Genomic DNA, 19,362 nt, shown 5'->3' with positions numbered 1-19,362 from the left:
CAAGCCTCAAAATACTGCTTCATTAGACGGGCACCGACCCCGCTCTCTCAAGACTCCCTGTGGAGGAATCACAGAATTTCTCCCAGCTCAGAGATGCCGGGACTCCGGGAGACTTGGCGGCGAGACATCGAGAGGCTGAGTCTCGCTCGAGAGAGTCTGAGAGCTTTGACCCAGAGGCCAAGGTCACGGTAAATAAGCGTCCCTAAATCCCAAAGGTTGGAACATCCTAAGCTTTCGTGTGACTCCCCTCTGACAACTGTTAGGAGGTTCCTCTCTTTCATGCAGCCTTTTTCCACAGGTGAGAGAAATCTGTCTAAAGTGAACATCAAGGGTGGTCCTAACAGGAAGAATGAGGGGAGGGGCCGAGGGGCCTCCCCAAGCCTTAGAGAGAAATGGGGGGAGGGGAGCACGCCTCACCTGCCGCTCAGGTGCTGCACCTGGGTCTGTCCTCTTTGTCGTGAACCGAGATGTGGGCCTACCAGTCCCCTTCCGGCCCCCCGGACCTTGCAGCAACAAAGAAGCCCCCGAATATGATGCAAAGTCTCGCCAATGAGCCGTCACTGGGGTGACTGCAGAACGTCTCGGGAACGCGGCCTCGTGGCTGGAACCCCGACCCATCCCCGCATCACGGGCCCTGAGCGGGGAGCTTGCCCAGGCCTGTCAGCCCCCTCCTGATGGCGGCTCAAGTCAGGCCAGAGGAGAGGCGAGGTGCCTGACAGACAGCGGTGCGTGGGTCCTGCTCCTGTGTTCAGGGCAGGCGGCTTGGGCGAGGCTTCCCCGGCCGTGAAGCCCCAGCGATAGCAGAGCCGGCCTGCTGTGTGGACACGACCTCAGGACACAGCGGGCCTGGCACTCAGCACACTTTCTATATTCTTGTCTCTGACGGTAGGAGGCCGGCCTCATTTCTTTATTCCTTTCCTTTCACTATAACCCGCCTTTCTTTCTATTCTCTGGCCCCAGATTCCTCTTGGCATCTGGGCACTGGCTTGCGTTCTCCAAGCGTTTGGGGACCAGAGCGGCGTGGCGGCCCTTGTGAGCAGCGGCATCAAAGCCTGGTTTTCTGGGGCTGGGAGCCTCCTGCAGGCCTGGGCGACACGGGCCCAACTTGCGAGGAAGGAGCCCTCTTACAGATGGGGCTGGGGGGCCGGAGCGGAGCGGGGGGGAGGGGCTGTAACTACCCACGGAGGCCCTGAAATCCAGCCTCGCTCTCTGTGGGAAAGGGGAGAGCGGCCTTCCCAGGGCGCCTGCCTCGAGCTCCAGGGATGCAGGTCCGGAGCCGCCGCTGCCCCCACCAGGAAGCTAGTCTGCAGGCTGCTAGTGGCCCCCCTCCCCCGCTCATGGGCCTTCTCCCTCTGACTCAGATCTGACGTCTTCTCTCTCCACCCCCCCACCCCGTCCCCAAACACCCCCATGGCCTGGCCTGGCCCGCTCCTGGCAGCCGTGGGCGTGCAGATGAGGATGGAGTTCCTGCGGCGTACGTTCTGGGCGGCCACCCGGCAGGTGGGTGCCAGGGGTCGGGGGGGGGGGCTGGACGCTCAGGGTGAGGACTCCCGACCTGTGCACCTGGCTGCTGCCACGAGCAAGGCCCTGCCTGCATCTCAGCGCCCGGACCCCCTGCACACACTCCCCGCGCGTACACGCAAGGCACGCGCCACGGGCGCACCGCACAAGCACACACACACGTCACACCGTGCACACACCCCTTGAGTACACACCGCATTCACCAAACGGGTATGGGGCACACCCCTGCACACACATCACAGGTGTGCCGTGGACTCCATCCCCACACAGATGCATCACACACACGCACACACCACACACACAGGTGCACAGCTCATGGTTCCCCTCTTCCCTCCAGTGCGGCGCTGCGGAGGGTCCGTGCCCGGAGAGCTGCCAGGACAGTGTGAGCTCCCCACGGGGGGAATACGGTGGGAGGGGGAAGCAGCCCCCAGCCCGCGTCCTCCCGATGGGCCAGCCCCTCCTTCCCTGCAGCCCGGGCTCCACACAGAGGGCCTCCCTACACGGTCGGGCAGGCAGGGGCCGGGGCTCAGTGGCAGGGCCTGGCCTTGACCTCCTTCTGGGTCTCTTCCCAGGGCCTGGACTGCTTCGTCATAGACAACAACGGATTCATCCTGATCTCGGAGAGGCCCCAGGAGGTAAGGCACTCGGGAGGCCCAGCGGCCTCGATGGTCAGAGAAAGCCCAGGGCCAACTAGAGGAAAAGGTCTGATGAAAACGGAGTCTCTTCCTAGAACCACAGCCAGCACCGCAAGACCCCCAGATCCAGACTTCTCAACTCACACGCCCAGAGGAAACCTTACGTCTTGGGTCTTCTCCCACGATTGCTGGCAGGGAGCTGTCCACATGATGAGGCCCCAGCTTTTCTGTCTGCAGCCTTGCCCTGGGGGCCTCCCCCAGAGTCCTACACCCGCTCCTACTGCCCACCCCCTACCCCCTCCGCCTCTCCCCTCTCCCATCAGTCCGTTCAGGCGGCTGTAACAAAACCCACAGACTGGGCAGCTTACAAACCACAGTTCTGGGGTGGGAGATGCGAGACCAGGGTGCCAGGGGCCGGGGTAGGCCCCGTCCAGGTTGCAGGGCTCTCACTGTGCCCCCTCCTGGCGCGAGGGACAGGGAGGCCTCTGGGGTCTCTTTTCTAAGGGCACCAACCCCACTGTGAGGGCTCTGCCCTGGGGGGCGTTTCAGCATGTGAATCTGGGGGACACACAGGCCACAGCACCCACCCTTCCATCTCCTTGGGGCCGGGTCCAGGCCTTCCCGCTTCCCGTCTGGACCTCCCTTGTGGGAAATTCTGTCCTAACCCTCCAACCTGGCTTTGCTGCGAAGGGAGTGAACGGTGGCACTCCCCATCACACGGCACGGCTGCGCACCCAGGAACCCCACGTGCCCAGACCGGCCGAGGAGAAGGTACAGCCACAACCTTGTATTTGCTGAGCCCCAAGTTATTTATTTAGCCAGAAATTACACCTGAACCAATGCTGAACACATTCACCTAAAGCGATGCCTTGAAATGAGCCGGGAGCATCAAGGGGCCTCCAGCCTAAGGGACACGGGGTGTGGTCCAGCGGGAGCTTTGCCACTAATCAGACGTGTGGTTGGGTGGCCTGGGCCCATCTCCCCCTCTTGGAATAAGGGCGGGGGCTGCGTGATTTCTCAGGTCTGGGTGCCCGGGTGCCGCAGAGCCGTGGGGAGCGAGCCGATCTATGACAGCAAAGTCACTCAGACTTATATTTCTCTAAGTATTTACCCTTATGTCCTCAGCCATTACGTTATCTTATCACCCCGTGTGTAGTTTCAAAAGGCACCTCACATCCTTTGTAAAACAGAGGACGTCAGTGAAATCTAATTTTCGTCACAGGGTTGGGACCTTCCAGGGGCTTCCACACAGCCCCCTCCCCCCCAACCAGGCCCCATCAGGGGTGGGACGTCCCTCCATCATCTCTGGTGACATTATTAGGCTCATTTTATACCCGAGGGACAAACTGAGGCTCTGCCAGTTTAGGTTATTAACCCAAAGGCTCATGGCTGCAGAAGAGGCAAACTTTGAACCTAGAGATACACGTAGAGCCGCAACGGGGGGGGGGGAGGTTCTAGAAGAGCCCTCCCGGGAGGGGGAGCAGGCTGCGGGAGCAGTGGCTTTGATGGGACCGAGAATTTGTAGGGCGGGGCTGGCATCCTCGCTGGGCTGGCGGGTGTGGCATCCGGTCTGCCAGGGGTCATCCTCCCGCCGAGCCCCTGCCCCAGGTCATTAGGACCCAGAAGGCCTGGCCTGCGTCAGTCTCCGGGGCTGGTGCCGGGGCTCTGGGGGCTCTGCGGGTGGCGGTCTCCTCCCCCTGGACGGCTCTGACCCCAGACTGGGCTGTGAGGCTCTGAGATGGCTGGAGGGGGTAACGGCATGTGCGGGCAGCCCTGTGTCAGAAGTCACGACGCCTGTGCTCGGTGGACACTGGAGACTAGAGTGAGGCCTGGCCTGAAGGTCCGCGGAGCACGGAGCTGGAAGCCGGGCGCTGACTGTCCAGCCATCCAGCCATTTCTGCTTTTTTTAAACTCCTTCACTCCACAGCCCTGCCGCACTTACCTGTTGCTCTGTAACAAGTCACCCCCAGCTGGAGGGCTTACACCCCAAGACCCACGATCTCCCAGCCTCTGTGGTGAGGAGCTGGTGTGCTCGGCGGGCGGGCCAGGCTCGGGGTCTCCATGAGGCATCAGCGGGGCCTGACCTGCGAAGGGCCAGATCCCGCTGCCCCGGGGGCCTCCTGGGCCGCGGAGAGCCAGTGAATGTCAGCGGCATGAGGCCGCGGTGCCCTGGGACCGGATCTCAGAAGGGACAGCGCCACTTGGACCGTGTTCTGTTCACTAGAAGCAGGTCACTGGGTCCAGCCTACACGCAGGGGAAGGGTACAGAGCCCTGAGGCCCAGGAGGCTGGGCGACTGTGACCCGTCCAGGCTCTCCCACCACAGACCCCCTACCCCCTCCCCAGACACACCCAAGAGCCTCAAGGGCCCGTGACCTGGCCCCTCCCCCTTCGTTTGCCCCTCCCCCTTTCCTCCCTGGGCCTCAGAGTGCGGTAGGGGGACCAGTAGCCTCTGGGGAATTGATAGAAATGCAAGTTCTCAGGCCCCGCCCCAGACCGAGTGAACCAGAAACTGGGAGTGGGCGACCACCTGCACTGCAAGCTCCCCCCACCCCCCCGAATGTAATGAGGTCCAAGGACCACTGCCCGGGCCTCTGCCAGTGGTCTGGACGCACCTTGCCACCTGGGCTCACGTGCCGGAAGGCCCAGGTGACACTCCCTGTTCTGCCAGGTCCGTCCCGGGGCCCAGGGAGGGAGGCCTGTTGCTTCCATGGTGCCAGTGGGGGCTGCCCTCCCGGAGAAGAGGCGGGTGCTCTCTGCCAGGGCAGCCTGTCCTGGAGGTCACGTTGAACGGGGGGCACCTTTCTCCAGTGTCCAGGAGCTTGTCTTACTCTCAGGAAACTCCCCTTCCAGAATCAGGGGTCTGGACAGCGGGGATATCGGTGAATAAGCCTGGAGTCAGGACAGACTCGGGGGACAGGCTCGTGGGGAGGGAGCCAGCCTCCCCAGGAGCCTCGGTTCCACCCCGATCAGGAGGCTCAGATCACTCAGCCTCGCCCTGGTCGCTTCCCTCACTCTGCCCTTCAGCAAATGCGCAAACAATCACCATGGCCTCTGGGGATCCGCCCGCCAGGATCTCGCTGTCTGGTAGCACAGACACACACACATGCACGTGCATAAAACACACACGACAAATCAAGCTTCACCTTCCTGCACGCGATTCACCCAGAAGTGTTCAAAGAATTCTGCACCTTTTAAAAACAAATCTGATTGCAACGCCTAGATTGATTTCACACCAACTTAGAATTTAAAAGCACTGAGAGGCGTGGCTGGAGCTGTCCCAGGAGAGGGCGGGTGGAGTGGAGTCAGATGGGCCACGATTCAAGGGCGTCTGGAGAGGAAACCCAAACACAGGTGAAGTCTGGCACTCAGAGCAATGTCCTCATCCTGCTTTCCCCCCTCCTCGCCCTCACAGATGGGACGATTCCTGGGGGAGGTGGACGGCGCCCTCATGACCCAGCTGCTCAGCATGGGGGTGTTCAGCCGGTAAGTAGGGCAGGCGTCACACACCCCCCCGGAATACACACTGAGGAGGGGGGGTTGGATGCTAAATGGACCAGACAGACTTCAGAGCCCGACCTCAGAACCCACAGTGAGCCCCACAGGGCTCCAGAAGCAGCCTTTCTGAAGCCTGGAACTTGATGGGGGCGGGGGAGGGGGGAGGACGGGGAGGGGGGAGAGGGGCTGAGGTCATGTGACCCTTAGCAGGAAAACCAGATTTGCCGTTCGTTGTCTTTGAAGCACAAAGACAAGAACAGAAATGTCGTTTTCTGACCTGCTGATCACGCACCCTCCTGGATCCAGGTGTCCAAAAACCTGGCTGCAAACTCCCCCAGGGTGGGGGCGGGGCGGGGGATGGGGTCCGGACTGCCATGCCCTGCTTCTGGTTTCAGAGTGACCATGTACGACTACCAGGCCATGTGCAAACCTCAGACCCACCACCACAGCGCCTCCCAGCCCCTGGTCAGCGTGAGTGCCACCCCAGACCCCGCCTCCGCCGGACGCCAGCCTGTCCCTTTCTCTCCAGGGCCCCAGGGCCACTCAGTCCTCTCCCAGCGCTCCCCGCATGCAGCCCGCTCCCCCGCACCAGGGTCTTATCTGGGCGGCCTCAGGGCAATTGCTCTGGCAGAGGAACAGGCTGCAGCCCCTTTCTTGACTGGTTCCCCACCTTCACCCCCAGTGCCGTCCACACATCATCAGGGACCCCAGAGATGCCACCCAGTGTGATGACAGGCATCGTCCGCCCTACAGTAGGAATTCCCCAGAAACCGCAGCTTCCCGCTGCTCCCGCTGCCGGGAAGGGGCGGGGGAGACCCCGGGGTGTGGTCTCTGATGGTGCAGAGCGAGGGGGCCCTGGGGCTCACGGTGTGTTCCCTCTCCTCCCAGCCCATCGCTGCCCTCCTGACTGCTACCAGGTGGCTGGTGAACGAGCTCTTGCTGTGAGTGAGGGGCGGGGGGGCTTTGTGCAGGGGTGGTTTATGAGGGAGCCCTTTGAGGGGAGCTGCCGAGGTCCCCACGACCCCAAAGGAGGAGGGTGAGGTCCCCAGGTGGAACCGGCCAGGCCTGTATGGGACGCCCCTCCTACATGCCGCTGCCACCAGGAGCCCTCAGCAGGGACAAGGGTGTCCTGGGGGCGAGAGGCAGACAGCTTGGGGCCCCACTGGAGAGGGCAAGCAGGTCTCCAAGATTCACTTGTGCCTGACAGGCTCCTGCTGGAGTGGAGCGCCTGGGGCTCCTGGCGTGGGGACAGCGGGGCCGAGGGTGAGTGTTGTTCCAGCCTCCACCTGGAAACCGTCACCTCAGGGGGAGGGGCGGGGGCTCCGGAGTCCACCGCTCACATCTGTCCTGTCGGCTTCTCTCATCACCTTCCCTCACCCCTGTGTGACGTCACACCATCCCGGGTACCACCAATCCACGTGACATCATCCATCCCATGTGACGTCATTCACCCCGTGTGACATCATCCACCTCGTGTGACATCATCCATCCCATGTGATGTCATTCATCCCGTGTGACATCACGCCCACATGTGACATCACCACCTGTTTGATATCATCACCACCCCACGCCGTGCACGGGTCCTGGGCAGCCAAGGCCGTCTTCCATCACTGTAAGTAGGGCGGCCAAGGAGCTGGGTGCTGGGCTGGGCGCTGTCCCGGGAAGCTCCCTCCATCTGGACCCCCTGACTCCAAAGGCCCCTCCCAACTTACAGCCCTGCTCCTTCGGGGTGTGGGTGTAGCCCAGAGCTCATCCCACGCAAGCGCAGCCCTGCCCCAGGGAAATGCAGCACCCCAGCCCTCTCCTGGTCTGAGAGCGCTTACAGCGCCAGGAGGAAATCTGCGTGGTCCCGAGGCCGTGGCCCCTCGCGGGCGAGTGGGGTCTGCTCCCCCAGGGGTGGACGTGGGCTCCCCCAGGGGTGGACGTGGGCTCCCCCAGGGGTGGGCGTGGGCCGTCCGGGGCGGCTGCCAGGCCTTTGCCCTGGGTTAGCTGAGTCCTTTCTGGGCCGACTCGAGGGACCACACAGGCCCCACTGAGGAGCCCAGGAAGCTGGGCGCAGGGCCCCCGCCTGGCTCTCCAAGTAGCCACGGGGGCAGGGGGCGGGGGCAGACCCAGGGCTTGTCCAGGAGCTTCCCCCCTGCACGGAGGGAGGGGGGAGAGGACGAAGGGCTGCCGTCTCCCAGGGCCCCCCCCAGCCCCTGCCCTCCTCTCAGCCCCTGGACGTCACTGCTGATGGTGAGGAGAGAGACGGGTATCCCCAAGGGTCCCCAAGCGCGTCACCCACACGCAGCCACTCCCCTCCCCGGCCCCAAGTCCTGGCCGGGAGCCACCTGCCAGTGGACGGGTGTCTCACTCCTGGCGCGGTGACCGCACTGCCCGGGGCGTCAAAGCCCATCCCCGCAGCTGTGGCCGAGGCACCCCTGAATCCACGCCCTCTCCGTGTCCCCGCAGCCCACAAGCACAAGAAGCAGGACGTGCTGCAGCCCTGCGACACCACCTACCCCGCGTTCGTGCACGAGACGGCCATCCGGGGGGCCAACGGCATCGTGGAGTGCGGGGGCTGCCAGAAGTGAGAGGGGCTGAGCGGGACGGGGGAGGGATACCCGCGGGCGGGGCTCAGAGCAGAGACCACAGGCCGCGCGCCCAGGGCACCAAGTGCGGGGCTGGCCGGGGACGGAGAGGCGGCCCGAGGCCAGGGCAGGCTCGAGGAAGGGGCGCCAGCTCTCCCTTAGACGTCCGTCCACACAGAGGACTGAGAGGCCCCGGGATGCTCCTGGGAGTGGCTGGGGCACCTGGCACTTCCATCCCTGGGTCCCACTCCCGAGGGGAGGTCGCTGGTCCCCCAGCTCCGCCAGGCCCTGACCAGGGAGGAAGGGAGGCCTGGCTGAAAGTGCTGGCCCGCTGACTCTCACCTGGACCCCGGGCCGCCCCCCCCCCAGGAGGTTCTGTCCTGACCCCGAGGCTATGGTCTCCCCTAGGCTGTGCTGGAGGGAGGGATTCTACCATCACCGCAGCCAGTTTCTCGGGAATATTGTTATTTGTACACTTATCTCAGAGGCTGGCAGTGCGGACACACGAGCAGTGTGGGTAAAGCCAAGTCCTCAGAGCAGACGACCTTGATTTAAGAGGGGCTGTGTGGCCTCGGGCGCGTTACTTAACCCGCTTCTGGCTTCAGTTTTCCCACCTGCAAAACACGGATAATACCAACCTCATACGGCGCGGTGAAGGTTAAATATATACGTGTGCCTGTGTGCACATGTGTATGTATGCATGTGCGTGTCCACGTGTGAGTGTGTGCACGTGCATGTAGGAAGTCCTCCACCCCATAGCAGAGGCCGAGCGGTGGCTGTCGCCAACGCACTGGCCGAGCGAGGGACCACGACTGGCTTGCACCTGCGCTCCCTGCCCTCCAGGCGGCGTGTGGGACTGTGGGACCACCTCACGGCCCGGCGCGAGCACTGCATCCCCGCCCGGAGCAGGGGCGGCCGCGCAGCCCTGTTTGCTTGGGACAGTCCTGACTTGCTGTCCCCATGTGTGTCAACAGCAGCTCCTGTCCCCTCCCCCGCAGATGTTTGGGCTTCCTCACTTCCAATCTGCTAGGAAAGGAGCAGAGCAGCTGCAAAGGCTCGTGGGGAAAATAAGCCATGCAGCCCATCGGTTGCTGGGACGGTTCCCGGGCTGCCCCCCGCCCCCCCGGGCTGACCCGGCCCCTCCTCACACCCGCCTCCAAAAGAGCCTCCCCTACAAGCCCAGGGCCCAGCTGCCGCAGGAACCTCCACAAGCCACCTCTCTGCCGCAGGACGTTCGTGATGCAACAGATTCCCTCCAGCAACCTTCTCCTCCTGGTGACGGACCCCGCCTGTGACTGCAGCGTCTTCCCGCCAGTCCTGCAGGAGCCTACGGAGGTCAAATATATCCTCCCGACCCTCCAGCATGTACGGGCGAGGGAGGGGTGGCGGGTAGGACATGACACTGAGGGGCTCAGATTTTGAGAGGCAGAGGCCAGCCTCCCTTTTGCCACCAACACCACCCCTCCCCCAAGAGCATCGCTACCTGTCCTCCCCCCTCCCCGGGGCCCCGGTGCTGCTTCTGACCCCGGAAGCCACTTCCAAGGCAGCTGGTCCCACCAGAGGTCAGTTCTTCCAGAGCTCGGCCCCCAGAGTCTCCAGTACCAGCTCCGTCGGCAGGTGTGTTCACCTTAACAGGGAGTTCTGCACATAACGCCACGGTCAAGTGTGACAAGATGCGCTCCCGGAAGCTCCGCCGGCGACCGGATGCCTGCCACGCCTTCCATCCAGAGGTAGGGGCGGGGGGGGGGGGGGCTCCACCCCCAAACCCTCAGCCCTGAGCTTGTGCCCTTCAGATGTGAGCGCGTCTGGACACGTGGATGCAGCTGTGAGGGCACCCACACGTGTGCATTCACGCTGGGCCCCGTGTCATTCTGATACTAAGTCAGCGGGAGGGACCCGGGGTGTTTTACAAGGAGAGCCGCACCTCCCAGGGTCGGGGCCCTCAGTGCGTCATAACACAGCCTCTCCGTACGGCCCTCACTGCACTCAGCTCCACGTGGTCCAAGCAAGTAGGAGGAAACCGTTAGGCACGTAATACCGCTGGTGACGGGCCCTGTGCACCCACCACGTAGCTGGGCTCCTTGTACATGGGGCCGTCCCTGCTGGACATGGCTGCCTCCACACCCAAGGTGCTCCCAGAGTCCAGGGCTTCTCTGAAGCCCTTCTAAGAGGATGAGCCCACAGCCCCTCCAAGGCTGGGGCCAGCGAGAAGGCTCGAGTCCAGCTCTGGGGCTGAGTGAGCAGCCTCTGCCCTCCCCTAGAAGGCAGGGGTCTAAGAAAGGGGGCAGTATTCCCTCCGCCTGCTGGAACTTCCCTCTCTCCCCAGCCCCTTGGCCCCTATTAGTTGGCCCCAGCGATCCCTCTCCAGACCCCCGGCCACCTCTGCCTGGGGCGGTCACCCCATCGTGAATGCTCTGGTTCACAGGAGAATGCCCAGGACTGTGGCGGCACCTCGGACACCTCAGCCTCACTGCCCCTGTTCCTGCTGCCTCTGGGTGCCTGGGTACTGCTGCCCCAGCTGCTGCGGTGACACCTGCTCCGGCCGGCCGGTTTTGACAAGGTGACCCTTCCAGAGACATTGTCAAGAGTCAGCAGCTGAAGTGGGGTCCAGCGCTCTACACTTAGGTTCTCACCCAGGTCCATGCTCATCCAGTCTTGGGCTGATGGTCCCCTGCCCCCGAGATTGCTGGACGGAACCAGAAATCACTCCCAGAGATCTTCCGGGTGCCTGGTACCGTCCACCCCGCGTCTCAATGGGCAGCCTCCCTGCCCTCCTACCTTCTCTTTGGAGTCCAGCGTGAACTCAATTTGGACCAAGACAAAAGAGTTTTGTTCCGTCTATTCCCCAGAAGTCCAGACCCAGCCAAAGAAAGGGGCAGCTCTTCCTAATGAATCTGGTTGGTCTTCAGTAGAATCCAAGGACTTAAACGTACTGAGAAAGAGGAGAGGAATGAGGCCAACAGCAGAAAGGAGAGGAGGGCAGGAACGGGCCCCACGGGAAACACATCTGCCCTAGGGTGAGATGCCTGATGGGGGACCAGCTCAGCCTCCCAGATGCAGCTCAAAAAATGTGTGTGTGTGTGTGTGTGTGTGCGCGCGTGTGCGTGCGTGTGTGTGTGTGTATGTGCGTGTGCGTGAGAGAGAGACAGAGAGACAGGAGAGAGAGAGAGACAGAGAAAAGGCAGGGTCCTTTACATGAACATGGCCACGCATGATGTCCACAAACTGTTGCTATTAAAAACATCTTTCCAAAGCCCTAGTGTTCACATCCTTCTAAGAAAAAGCCAGTAGGATAAGCTATACAGCTGCTGCCTCGGAAGAGGATGCGAAGTCAGGGGAGGTGGCAGGGACAGCTGCACCCAAGCCGAGGGGTCCCAGGAAAAAGAGGGGTCTTCACGGTGGCGTGGTCAGGGGGCTCCTGAGAGCGCCAGGCCCCCAGGAGGTCCAGGTCCCAGGCTGGCCTTTTTCTGGCCACTGATCTACAAGAGAGACTACCTGACTGTGTCCCTGGGGTTGGAACTTTGGGGAACACTGCCATTTGCAAAGCAGACTCCAGTGGAAAGGGAGACACATCTGGGTACCTGTCCCTGGGGTTGGAACTTTGGGGAACACTGCAATTTGCAAAGCGGACTCCAGTGGGAAGGGAGACACATCTGGGTACCCCTCCCTCAGGGTCTCGGTGCCGGGACTTCCTCCCCCGTAGAGCCGGCTCCCCAGGGACCACAGTCCCCACTGTGGGAGCAACACTAAAGGCGGAACAGTGCAGAAACTCTAGGGTGGCCTCCGATCTCTGAGTTTAACCGGCCTCCCAGGAGGAGGTCCAGCCCAGCCCCATGACGAGCAAGGACCATGTGCGCTGGGCCTCTGGGGACCCCCTCCCAGCCCCCCCCACTCGCACGTGCAAGCTTCCCACCAGCAAACAGCCTCGCCAACTCCTTCAAACACACGATGACGTTCGTGAAGCGCCTTCCACGTGAGGACACGTTACTCTCACTGCTGTCACGTTCCCCGTATCTACCTGTGAGGTGGGCACCAGTGGCCCAGTGACAGCTGAACTGGAGCCTCAGAGAAGGTGAGGGCCAAGGCCGGCTCGCTCAGCAGCCAGTTTGCGAGGCAGAACAGTGCTTGGAGAGCTGAACGCACCGTGGAAGTAACAGGCACCAACTCATCCAACCCGTACAACCACCCTCTGCCGTGGGTCCTATTCGCTCCTAGAACAGGAAACCCAGGCTCAGAGCTGAAACCTGGCTCCAAGTTATCGGAAGAGTATTGTGAGGCGTGAACGTGAGGCTCATATACTGAGCCTGAAACTGTGTGGCCTGCAGTCAGCACTAGTTACATGTCACCTACTCTCATCTATCAGAGCATCCTGTTTCGTGGCGGAGAGCCTGGAGAAATGACCATTTGGATGTCAAGAACAACAGGCGAGGTCACAGGTGCCCACCTGGCGCAGGTGGGCGAGGAGGCAGCGGCGGGCCCGTCTCCCGCCCCCTTGGCTGCTGCAGCCCAGCTCCCCACTTGGTGTCACAGAGACCTCGTGGCAACAGCCCCTCCATGCTGGGGCCCCTGGCTACCCTGCATCCTTCTGCAGCAACAGTACAAGCCCAGACCCTGACCGCCAGCCTCTCTCCAGGACAGCGTCCCATTCCCCACCCAACCAAGGAGAGCCTTTTCAGGCAAATTTATCAACTATCTTGGCCAGGTAACTTTTTTTAATATTTATTTATTTATTTAGGCTGCGCCAGGTCTTAGTGGCAGCACACGGGATCTTTAGTGGTGGCATGCAGACTTCTTAGCTGTGGCATGCGAACTCTTAGTTGCAGCATGCATGCAGGATCTAGTTCCCCGACCAGGGATCGAACCAAGGCCCCCTGCATTGGGAACACAGAGTCTTATCCATTGAACCACCAGGGAAGTCCCGGCCACATAATTTAAAAACCAAGCTTAGGCATGCCCTAGAGCCCTCACGCTGCAACTACTGAGCCCGTGTGCCACAACTACTGAAGCCTGCGCAGCTACAGCCCGTGCTCCACAACAAAAGAAGACGCCACAAAGAGAAGCCCACGCACCGCAACGAAGAGTAGCCCCGGCTCGCCACAACTAGAGAAAGCCTGCGCGCCGCAACGAAGACCCAATGCAGCCAAAAATGAGGGACTTCCCTGGTGGCACAGTGGTTAAGCATCCGCCTGCCAATGCACAGGACATGGGTTCAAGCCCTGGTCTGAGAAGATCCCACATGCCGCGGAGCAAATAAGCCCGTGCGCCACAACTACTGAGCCTGAGCTCTAGAGCCCGTGAGCCACAACTACCAAAGCCCACGCGCCTAGAGCCTGTGCTCTGAAACGAGAAGCCACTGCAATGAGAAGCCTGCACACGGCAGAGAAGAGTAGCCCCCGCTCACCACAATTAAAGAAAGCCCGTGTGCAGCAGTGAAGACCCAATGCAGCCAAAAATAAATAAACTTAAAAAAATAAATAATTTATTAATGTAAAAATTAAATAAATGAAAACCAAACTTAGGAACTGCTTGGGTAACTCCTGGCCTCGTCTGCTTCAGCCCCGTCTCCGCATGGCCAGGAGTGGACTGTAAGGCCTGAACTCCCTTTCAGAACCAACGGAAGCAAAAACCGTTTGATACACTATGGTTCTAACCACCCCCAAAGGACAGCAGGGGGCAGCCTGGCTCAAGCTAAAGAGCCATCACCTGATTTCTGAGGAACAAAGTTAAAACCAAAGCCATTTAGTCGATGGCAAGATTCTGGGCACAGAGTCCTGAAATCCCTATTCCTATAAACACCGTCACCTCGTGGGAGACCGAGCGCGCAAGGTACTGCCAGTGCCTTCCTCAGGGCAGGGATATACTAACTCCTAAGCCTGCCTAGTAATGTGTGTATTTTAGTGGAAGTGCTGCTGTCAGGTAAAAGGCTCCAACCACCGCTTCACAATGCCACGTGGAGTTTCGGTTTGGGAGGGCAAGGGAGCAGACACCTCTCGAAGTCAAAGAAGCAAACACGGAGGAGGAATGAGAGCAAGAGGTTGGCAAAGACGCTAGCCAATCCCTGTGGCTCATCTGAGAGATACTGACCTCGGGGAGCTGGGCTCACAGGTGAGAAAGCAGGTCTGGGTCCCAGCAGGCCCGGGCGCTGTCCCCAGGCCAGGGCAGCCGTGAGAGGCCTTCCCTCCCGCGTGGCTGGACATCTGCCATCACTGCAGAAGGTAGAGCTGGACTGGACTTGTTTGCCCCAAGGCAGGCAGCTGAAGGTGGGAAAACCCCTCCAGCGGGACACAGGGACCGGGGTCAGTGCTCCGTGCTGAGCAGACCCCTCTGGAGACCAGGGATTATTCCTGGGGTGATTCGGAAGCAATGGCACCTGGAGCCGTCTCCAGGCCGCAGAGCGCTAGCAACCATCGGCCCAGATTCAAACACATCCCTATCCACTTCCTTTCCAAGGCCACGGACATGGCTGAGAAAGCCTTCCAGCTCAGCAAAGGACTAGGGAAAACCAGGGGGTGTCTGTAGGCCTCGAGGACTGTCACCAAGAACAGGATGCCACCAGTTCCCATTCCCGGGTGACCTACGCAAAAACCCTCAAGTTATTTCTACATTTAAAGTGAGAATTCATCCAAATACTGGAAATCCCCCTGAAAATACTAAACTTACCTAAGGCAAAGGGGTTGGGATTTCCTCTCTTTTCTCGAATTACATGGAAAGGCTAACAAACGCCCAACCTTCGGGTCAATATACATGAGACCCTTTAATCCGGTGTTCTTCTTCGTGTAAAGAACGCGGGCATGGGCGTCAGACCTACCCCTGTAGCCTCCTCACCTATAAAACAAGAGTGAAACAACACAGACGTGTTCGGAGGGTGCTGCATTCGGTGGGATGAGGCATTGAGGCCTTTAACAGATCCCTCTGCATGAGGCACTCCTTAGGGAGTATTTTTCTAACTTTAACAATAAATTAAGAACTGCCCCTTAGAGCTAGCTCTCCCCTCCATTCTACACCTGGTACCCCCAGTTATGATGAAAGCATGAAGGCTGGGAAAATCTGAGTTGGGCGTAAGCACTTTGTTTTTTAAACTGCACCATCTTTATTAACTCATTACTATCCTGCCTGCCTTATAACACATTAAGAAAATTCAATGGAAACGCAAAATACACAAATTACAAGGCTATCTAAAATTGCGAGAATTTTCAACTTGCGCAAACCCTCAACGTTATATGTGGAAGTGACAGTATACAGTGTAACTTGCAAACAACTGGTGGCCCAACTGAGTACACACACCCCTAAATGTCCTCAGATACCCTATTCAGTACAGAAACTACCCCTAGTGGCCAAAGAATTCTATTAATAATTCCACAAGATCTTAACTTGTGGAAAAGTTAGTCCACGGAGAGCTTTTTCAGAATGGTCTTCAGCACTCAGACTGGGACATTTCCGAAAATTTAAGCTTCAGTGACTAAGTTCAGGCTTCAAGTAAGAAGTACCAAAAGCTATGGACAGGAAAGTTGAGGCAGTAACAACAAAGTTCATATTCCATTTGGTTCTTTTTATTAGAAGGTGAGCAATACAGCAAGTAGGGAAATCCCATGGTGAATGGAACCATCACATAAATGCCTTTCTGGAATCCCAACCCTCTACGATCCCCAAAATTGTGCTTTGTGGCTTCAGCAACTTATAAACGGTAAGGGGGAAAATACCGAAAAGGCCACTATTTAATGGTGAAAGGATGAAGCTGTTAGCGGTCCTAACCAGCCTAGGACCCAAAAAGAAAATTAAAATCTGCACAGAGCAAGCAAGCCTCTGCCTGCTGAGAGTAAGGCATCCAGGCGCCAACCTGTGAGAGTTCTCAGCGAGCTGAGACGTGCGCGAACGGCGGGGTAGGAGCTGCAGACACACCCGTGGATGGGCGTACACGCCGCCACGCTCCCCAGAGCGAGCGGCGGCTGCTACTGGAGGACATCTTGAGTGGTGTCAGCTTCATTTTCCTAAGGGTTTGTGCTATGTTGAGCCAGATTCCGCTCCTCCTTTGCAGTGTGGGGCGACTGGGCCCTGGACTGCCGCTTCTGTTGGTGGCGTCACAGGGCTGTGCAGACACACGCCCTGTCCCCCGAGGTGCGTGACCGAAGAGCAAGTGTGGCTTCTGATATGTGCTGCTGCTTCATGAAGCGAAGTGTGCTTCCTCCCAGGTGGGCCCGTCCTGCTGGGCTGGGCTTCCCCACGGGAGTGACACCGCTCGTCCTTCTGCCGGCACGGCACCAGCTCACCCACTGAGTCTTTCGCTGAGCCCACCCGGCACCCAGGGCAGTGACCTCACTCAGAATCAAAACTCTCGTAAGTTCTTCGCAAGTTCTTCAATGGATTCTTTCTTCCTGGCTCCCAGCTTTTGCTGGAGATTGGAAGGGGCGAGAAAGTATAACCAAGGAAAAACCCCATACTGAATTAATAGGAGACCCTTCCCATACCCCCAAACACCCCCTGGAGGCTGCCGACCCCCACGCTCGGGGACTCGATGTTCACTGCTAGTCTCCGCCACCCCGAGGATGTAGTTTAACCGCCTGAAATCCTGGCTGAGAGTAAGAAACTGGACTCAAGGGTTATTCTGATGGCCCTCCCATGAGCCCAGGTCAGGATTCCGGGAGCCAGACCCTCCCCTACCGCCTTCTGACACCCTAACAGGGCACCTCTGGGGCATGAGCAGCCTTTTTCACTTCGAGCAGCTCGTCAAAGACTCAACAGCTTCCAGGATCCGGCCAGACCCCGTGGCAACAACACAGCATTTCCTTGTGAGACTCGCCACCACACTAGCCCTGAGAAGTGGGGTCCTGGGGTGCCGGCCACTCAGGCGCTGGCGGGGCAGTGGGCTCTGCTTTAGGGCCATGCCGCTGGCTTTCCTGATGCACCTGCCACCAGGGGCACCAGGACAGCACCACAGGCAAACGCTCTCACCCACGTGAATGTGTCAGGGGCACCTGGAATCCCTCTGTGGCTGGCTCCATGCCAGGAACTATGATGCCAGGAAAGGTCGATTTTTATTCCCGGGAGGAGGAAGGGTAGTTTCATGGAGGAAAACGTACAGGGTGGTCCAGAGCTCCACAGCAAGGACACGGAACACTCTCACCCCCGCCCCACCCCTGGCAGCCAGCCGAGTCGCCACCAAGTTGAAGAGGACGCAGGAAGGGCTGCGATGGGCCCCTGTGCCAACAGTGCCCCCCCCACCGCCCCTCTGCCAGCCTAAGTGACCTTCCCAAGTAGGCGGCTCTAATGACACAGTCACTAGAGCCTTGATCTAACACATCCCGTTAGCCTTTCACGCGCTGTTTCCACTGAGAAAACGCACGCTGCTCCCGTCCACCTCGGGGCTCCCGAGGGCTCTCAGGTGCGAGAGCGGCCATGCGACTGCCGGGCTGGGCCGTAGGCTCTGCCCCACCAGGGCCCAAGGTATGCCAGCCTTCAGAAGGCACCCTGGTGCACAAGGCATTATACATTCTGGGGCTGTCACCTGATCATCCTGCCGTCGCTTGTGCAAAATTGAAACAGTGTGTGGTACTTGCATGTTTCATTCTATACAAAAATCGTCCCTCCCTCCCCTACCCCTGTGTTTTAAACATTTATATAAATTTTTATTTAAACAGTAAGTTAGAAATCTTATTTACATTAACTTCTTTGTTCTCCCAAAAGCACCCCCCCCCCCATAGGATATAAATGTTCACCGAAACTGGTTTGCGTTACTGTTTTCAGGAGAGAGGAGGGAGAAGAATGAGCCCCCAGCTAAACTGCCCCGACATCTACGAAGAAGCAGGACACGGACCAGAAGCCAGCTTGCCCGGGTCTCACAGTGCCCTCACGCAGCAGACCCAAGAACAAGGCAGGGTTTGGGTCGTCTCTCCTCTTCTCCACCTCTGAGGTGGGATTTATTTTTCTCTTCCCAGTCGCAGACCACCTGGAGCCCTGGGGCATCACAAAGCCCACGAGGCTGCCAGGGTTTGGGGCTCCTCCGGTACTGGCGTCACCGGCCAGTGAGGGGGCCTGCAGGCACCGCAGGCCCTGGTTAAGGGTCACAGTCCCCGGGCACCGGCAGGTATCACAGTGCATCTTCTTCACTGCAGCCTCCGCCGATCATGAAGCGGAACTCCTGGAGGTTCGAGACACCGTGGAAGTGAACGAAAGCGCCGGCCACCACGAAGATGTGGAAGAGCTGATGGGAGTGGAACTGGAGCAGGGCGGGGTGTGGGGGGAGAGAGACACATTGTTAAACGTTGGCAGAAGGTCCTGAAGATCATTTACGCTGAGCAGGGGGCGGGAGTGGATGCCACAGCTCAGATTCCAGGCATCCACAGACCTCGGAGCATGCAGCAGGCATATCACATTCTGCCGAGTTGAAGGCCAGCTGTCCCCACAGAAATCAAGCTGCAGCCCTAAGCTCGAGACATGAACACATGCGTGCCTGACACTGGGGACTTGGCGGACTCGGGGCAGGTGCTGCCAACAGGCCACAAAGCCCTGAGGACCCCGTGATGCCGAGCAGCGGGCGACAGTCAGACACAGGGGTGTTTCCCTCACTGCTGTCATGGACTAGGACATCATTTATATGCTGCTCTCCTAGGAAACAAAGGGACTTCCAGGATGGGGTAGAGGGTCAAAATACCTGCTGGCTAGAGTTTCCTTCAGCTCTAAGACGCCAGAATTACATGAAGATACGACATCAAAAGACTAGTAGAGGGGGACTTCCCTGCTGGTGCAGTGGTTAAGAATCCACCTGCCAATGCAGGGGACACGGGTTTGAGTCCTGGTCCGGGAAGATCCCACATGCCGCGGAGCAACTAAGCCCACACGCCACAACTACTGAAGCCCACACGCCACAATTACTGAAGCCCACGCGCCACAACTACTGAAGCCCGTGCGCCACAACTACTGAAGTCCGTGTGCCGCAACTACTAAAGCCCGCACGCCTAGAGCCTGTGCTCCACAACAAGGGAAGCCACCGCAATGAGAAGCCCACGCACCGCAACGCAGAGCAGCCTCCCCGCTCGCTGCAACTAGACAAAGCCTGCGCACGGCAACGAAGACCCAACACAGCCAAAAATAAATAAAATAAATAGATTTATTTTTTTAAAAAAGACTAGGAAAGGAACTTCA

The 19,362-nt window shown here is 59.4% G+C and overlaps 2 protein-coding genes across 5 annotated transcripts in view; one reads left to right on the top strand and one right to left on the bottom strand.

Moving 5' to 3' along the window:
- Window positions 1-11,608, top strand: part of CACNA2D4 (calcium voltage-gated channel auxiliary subunit alpha2delta 4) — a gene marked incomplete at its 5' end in the record, with an annotated part of 98,433 nt that extends 86,825 nt beyond the window's left edge. Inside the window, 12 exons of the mRNA XM_079937530.1 lie at window positions 1,439-1,500; window positions 1,859-1,903; window positions 2,094-2,156; window positions 5,571-5,641; window positions 6,049-6,124; window positions 6,542-6,594; window positions 6,861-6,916; window positions 7,245-7,265; window positions 8,105-8,222; window positions 9,453-9,565; window positions 9,859-9,953; window positions 10,649-11,608. Of these exons, the coding sequence (XP_079793656.1) occupies window positions 1,439-1,500; window positions 1,859-1,903; window positions 2,094-2,156; window positions 5,571-5,641; window positions 6,049-6,124; window positions 6,542-6,594; window positions 6,861-6,916; window positions 7,245-7,265; window positions 8,105-8,222; window positions 9,453-9,565; window positions 9,859-9,953; window positions 10,649-10,753 (878 nt within the window). The 3' untranslated portion in view covers window positions 10,754-11,608. The remainder of the gene's footprint in view (window positions 1-1,438; window positions 1,501-1,858; window positions 1,904-2,093; window positions 2,157-5,570; window positions 5,642-6,048; window positions 6,125-6,541; window positions 6,595-6,860; window positions 6,917-7,244; window positions 7,266-8,104; window positions 8,223-9,452; window positions 9,566-9,858; window positions 9,954-10,648) is intronic.
- A 4,134-nt stretch (window positions 11,609-15,742) lies between these two features.
- The window catches only part of ADIPOR2 (adiponectin receptor 2), a 52,705-nt gene continuing 49,085 nt past the window's right edge, over window positions 15,743-19,362 (bottom strand). For all 4 annotated transcript variants that reach the window (XM_079935936.1, XM_079935935.1, XM_079935937.1 and 1 more), the window contains one exon: window positions 15,743-18,436. In XM_079935936.1, coding sequence (XP_079792062.1) covers window positions 18,308-18,436 — 129 coding nt within the window. In that variant the 3' untranslated portion in view covers window positions 15,743-18,307. The remainder of the gene's footprint in view (window positions 18,437-19,362) is intronic.

The sequence above is a fragment of the Stenella coeruleoalba genome (genome assembly GCF_951394435.1).
Source record: "Stenella coeruleoalba genome assembly, chromosome: 11".
Taxonomy (NCBI): Eukaryota; Metazoa; Chordata; class Mammalia; order Artiodactyla; family Delphinidae; genus Stenella; species Stenella coeruleoalba.
Note: the sequence above shows the minus strand (reverse complement) of the source record. Positions and strands in the feature narration are given on the sequence as shown.